The following is a 5,223-nucleotide window of genomic DNA, read 5'->3' as shown; positions in this document are numbered from 1 at the left end:
CCGAAACGGGGCCCGAACCCGCGTCTCCTGCATCGGCAGGCGGACTCTCAAGCCTTGAGCCACCAGGGAAGCCCTCTTTTTTTTTTTTTTTAATTTATTTATTTGGCTGCATTGGGTCTCCGCTGCTGCATGTGGGCTTTCTCTAGTTGCAGCTAGCGGGGGCTACTCTTCGCTGAGGTGTGCGGGCTTCTCATTGCGGTGGCTTCTCTTGTTGCAGGGCATGGGCTCTAGGCACGTGGGCTTCAGTAGTTGTGGCACGTGTGCTCAGTAGTTGTGGCTCGCGGGCTCTAGATCACAGGCTCAGTAGTTGTGGCGCACGGACCCAGTTGTTCCATGGCATGTGGGATCCTCCTGGACCAGGGATTGAACCAGTGTGCCCTGCATTGGCAGGTGGATTCTTAACCACTGCGCCACCAGGGAAGTCCCTCAAAACATACTCTTTCTTTAAAGGTATCCCAAGCTGTAGTCTTAGGAAACTATGATTTTTCTCACTTGGTCCCATAGGAATTTGAGGATTTATGCTGCTTTGTGAAATGAGCTTCAGAGAGAAATGTGTGTGTGAGCATGTGTACACACAGACACAGACACACACACACAATTGACTCTGTTTATTTGGGACCTATGATAAGCAAAAGTGCTATTTTCTACAAATACTTCTGAGAAACAATCTCAGCACTTAATTGGATACAAAAGAGTGGGTATTTACTATTCTACCCTTTAATTAGCATAATCAGTGTTTCCAGTAGCAATAGCAGTTGGAAAATCACTAGTTTTACTGGGTGCATTATCCTTCCTTAGTGTAGTGTTGCATCAGTGTGGCTATTACTTTTAAGTTGCTTCTTTAAAACAAGAGTTGGTACTTCTTATGGCAAAGCCTGACTGTTGGGTTTTGTACAGAATCTACCAAAACTCTTCAGAACCAATCATTACGGAAAGAGTTTTAGTTTGTTTTTTTCTGTCTTGTCTCCTTTTTTAGGGGACTGAATTAATGTCAAAAAGCGCACGGGTTTTAGGAAGGCCTGTGAAGTGTTCATCACAGTTGTGCTTTGGTGGAGAGTATATTTAGTGGTTTAGGGAAAGGAGTTAGTTACTTGTTCTAGGGAATGACTGAGAGGAAAGAGATGGACTCCATGTTTTTGAAATTCAGAAGTTGAGGTTGGTTCTGAGTGTTTTCATTGCTTTTCTGTATTCTGGAGGCGTCACTGAACAGAAGGAAGCTAGATGGCCAAGATTCTGTGTTTTCTTCCCCTCCCACACGTTTTCGGAGGTCGGATTATTATTCTCAGAATCTTTATGATGTGTGATAGACACGGATTGAGCCAATACTGGGATGCATTATGTTTCTATTAATACTTTTCTAAGCAGAAGCTGACGGCACCCTCTTTCTCACACCTCTTCCAAGTTTGGAAGCTATTGTCTGGAGACCTGGCTGACACCGAGAACCGTAGCTGCCCTCCCCACCCTCTCTCCAAATCCCCTCCTGGTGGTAGCCTACCATGGTCTGGTCTTGGAAGACATGAGAATCTCACCCATATCATCCCTCTGCCATTTCACATCTTAATATGATCTGTGGCTCTTCCATAGAGAGGAGAAACATGCTCCTAGGTTTTTATGGTTTTCCTGGGTCTCACAGTCATGGCTGTCTGCCTTTCTCTGAGAATTAGGGCTTACTGAACTTGGTGAAACACCTCAGCCATTGATCAGGTTCAGTTATCCCAGGAGCTCATTTAAAATCCCAGCCTGCTCTCATTGGAGCCTCTCTGTTCATAGCCTGACCATTGGGGAAGTCCTGATGGAGTGGATACTCTCGTGAACCATGGATGGTGGAGACAAAGGTGGTTGGGAATCCCATCTCCTAGGCATCATCTGCCAAGGGACACCGATTCTCATGAATCATGATGGACTCTGGCAGTATTAATGTCACTGACGGAAAACATTTTAGTCCTATTTAAGGTTAACGCATCAGTCTCCACAAAGCCTGCCTGGAAGAGACTCAGAAGAAAGAAGGAATTTTCCAGTGATGGGTACAGGGCAGGCCGCTCTCCTGCAGCCCTGCCCGACAATGCAGATGTGTCCCCGAATGGCATTTGGCATTTGTCCCCCTGTCTCTGGGATGGGATGGGTTGACCTGGGGCCGCAGGTTTGCTCTGATTACAGGAGCTTTTGCACCACCTCCTCAGGGAGCTGGCTGATGGCCCTGTCCTGGGCAGGAGCTGCTAATGGCAGAACGCGATGCACCAACTTGACATTCGCTTGCCAAACAAGTGGTGTGTTGTCAGTCGCCTGGCCCTGCACCAGACCCTCTTTTTGCACAACTGCTTATGAATTCAGCGAAGAAGAAAAGCACTCTGATTATGAATTGAGCAGGAGGAAACAAAGCCCTGCAAATAAATGACAAGGAGACAAGAACCATGTATAAGAAAACACCAGGAAGGGAGAATGCCACCAGAAGCCTCATGCCAGTGAACAAACTCCTTAGCAAGAGAGGCCCTGGGTTTTGAATAGTGAATTAAGGAAGACTATCCAGACCTTCTTAGCAGCTAGGCAGATACAAGATTCACTCCGAAATCCATGACTAAATGCTTTGGCCACTGAAGAAATATTATGTCATGGTTAAGAGTTAAGAGTTGCCGAACCCAGAGTGAGTTCAAATCCCGGCTCTGCCTCTCACTAACTTTGTGACTGTGAGAAGTTATGGTATCACCTGGTGCCTCAGTTTGCTCATTTGTTAAAGGGGCATAACCTTAGCACCCACCTCAGGGTTGTGATAAATTAATATACGTAAAGCGCTTAAATCAGAGCCTGGTGCATAGTGAGTGTTATGGTTGTTATTTTTCTTGTATGGACAGTTTATTTGCATGGTCTGTGCCTCAGAGTTTAAAAATGTTGGGGCTTCCCTGGTGGCGCAGTGGTTGAGAGTCCGCCTGCCGATGCAGGGGACACGGGTTCGTGCCCCGGTCTGGGAGGACCCCACATGCTGCAGAGCAGCTGGGCCCGTGAGCCATGGCCGCTGAGCCTGCGCGTCCGGAGCCTGTGTTCCGCAATGGGAGAGGCCACAACAGTGAGAAGCCTTCGTACCACCAAAAAAAAAAAAAAAAAAAAAAAAAAAAATTGTGACAGAAGAGGAAGGACTCTAGAGCCCAACACTTAATGAACCTGAGGTAGAGTAGGGTCATTGACAGCCCCCTGTGATTCTTCTAGAGCTGTGTTGTCCAATATGGTAGCCCCCTCGCCTGTGTAGTATTTAGATTTAAATTGAAATTAATTAAAATGAAATACAATTAAACATTCAGTTTCTCAGTCTTACCAGTCACATTTCAAGGGCTCAATTACCACCTGTAGCTTGTGGCTTCCACATTGGACCATGTAGAATAGAACATGTCCATTATCACAGAATGTTCCATTGGATAGTTCTGGCCTACAGCTGTAGTGACCTGTAGCTGAAGCCCTGCTAAAATGGTTCAGCTTCCATTCATAAGAATGATCATTTCAAGCAGTTAGTGCCAAACAACTTACATGCGTTATCACAGTTAATCCTCCCAACAAGCCTATGAAGCAGGGATTCTAGCCATCCTTATTCTATGGGCGGGGCAAATCAAGCACAGAGTGGAGGTCATTGCTGAAGGTCACATAGCTGGAGAAGGGTGGAGTTGGTTGGACCCTGCTCTGGGAGTGTAAGTCCACAGACTGTTCTGAGCTGCTGCAATTATACCCCCTTGCAATGTAATGTGCACGGCATGGGCTGGGAGCACAGAGATGAAGTGTCAGGACCCGAGGAAGCTTTGGAGCCAAGGCTGGTGTCTTGGGGGAAGAGGAGGAGGATCTGTTCTGAAGTGATGACTCTGGAAGCTCATTGAGAAAATGCAAAAGCTGGCAACAGGTTTGGGGCTGGGAGTTCAACTAACAAATCTCATTTCTGCCTTTTCAAAGCAATAATGAGTGGTGCTGGGATACTTTCAAGCAAATGTTCTCATCAGAGCTTTTCATGCCTTGAGTGGTCAACTTTGTTCCTAAGGGATTTTATGCCTAAGTCAGAGGCAAGTGTATGAAGAGATATTTATTAAAGAGCTGCTGGGTCCAGACCCTATGATGAGCCCTGGAGGTACAATCATGATTAAGCCAACTCTGCCCTCATGGAGCCTCATCCATCCATAACAGCTAAAACTTACTGAGATATGCATTAAGTGCACATCTTATTTAATCCTTACATGAACTCTATTAAATAAGAGCATCATCATTATCCCTATACCACATTTAGGGAAACAGACGCTTAGAGAGGTTAAGTCATTTGCCCAAGGCCACACAATGTCTATCTAACCTGCCACCCACATGCCTAGGAATGAGAGACGATGTCTCAGGAAGTCAGCCCAGGGTTTCTGGTGGTACCTGTCTCTGGGCTGTGATCCAGAGGGGGAGAATGCCATTGTCCCACCACTCAGTCTTGTTCTGTGTGGTCTTGATGGAATACTTCCAGAGTGTCTCTGTGTTAAACATCATGTTGTGAATGACTCTGTGATCTTCGATCCAGCAACCTTGGGAATAAAGGAGAGAAGGTACTGTTAAGTTCTATGAACGGATGCTGCCAGGGGTGTCCATGTGTTCTTAAGGCCACCTCCCCCAGCATCCTTCCGGTTGGCCTACTTAATCCTGGGGCTGTCCCTCTGGGCTTCAGACTTGTTTCTCTGGGATGCAAACATTGGCAGCCACAAAGGAAGGGTCATCACATCTCATACCTGTCAGATTGGATCTGCTCCCTGGAACAGACCTCACAGCCCTGGGAGAAGTTGGTGGATGCTGATGAGGGAGCAGGGAAGGCAGGGGGTGGGGAGGCCAAGTTCCTCGGGTTATTCTGTGTCCAGAAGCTGAGAACCTGGGATTTGGACGCTTCCTGTGGGATGAGTTTCCTCATTTGCTTGTGACGATATGATTCTGTATGGAACATCCAGTGGGCCTGATTCTCGGCAAACATCCCAGGGTCTCTCCTAGGACTCCCACGGGCTGCGCTGTTTGAAGCAACCAAGGGAATCAGGAAGGATTTCTTTCTTTCTTTTTTTTTTTTTTTTTGCCACGTGGCATGTGGGATCCTCATTCCCTGACAAGGGATCAAACCCACCCCCCCAGCCCCCGCCTCACATTGGAAGTGTGGAGTCTTAACCACTGGACCACCAGGGAAGTCCCAGGAAGGATTTCTAGACATAGATGGGTGCAGACTTATTTCTTTCT

General features: G+C 47.0%; 1 protein-coding gene across 1 annotated transcript in view; it reads right to left on the bottom strand.

Annotated features, from left to right (window-relative positions):
* Window positions 1-5,223, bottom strand: part of LOC103091004 (ectonucleotide pyrophosphatase/phosphodiesterase family member 7-like) — a gene marked incomplete at its 5' end in the record, with an annotated part of 29,605 nt that overhangs the window by 8,038 nt on the left and 16,344 nt on the right. The window contains 1 exon segment of the mRNA XM_082930977.1: window positions 4,387-4,532. Within this exon segment, the coding sequence (XP_082787103.1) occupies window positions 4,387-4,532 (146 nt within the window).

Source organism: Lipotes vexillifer, unplaced genomic scaffold (assembly GCF_000442215.2).
Source record: "Lipotes vexillifer unplaced genomic scaffold, Lipotes_vexillifer_v1.1 scaffold914, whole genome shotgun sequence".
In the NCBI taxonomy this organism is placed as follows: Eukaryota; Metazoa; Chordata; class Mammalia; order Artiodactyla; family Lipotidae; genus Lipotes; species Lipotes vexillifer.
The sequence above is the reverse complement of the archived record's forward strand: the minus strand, read 5'-3'. Positions and strand labels throughout refer to the sequence as shown.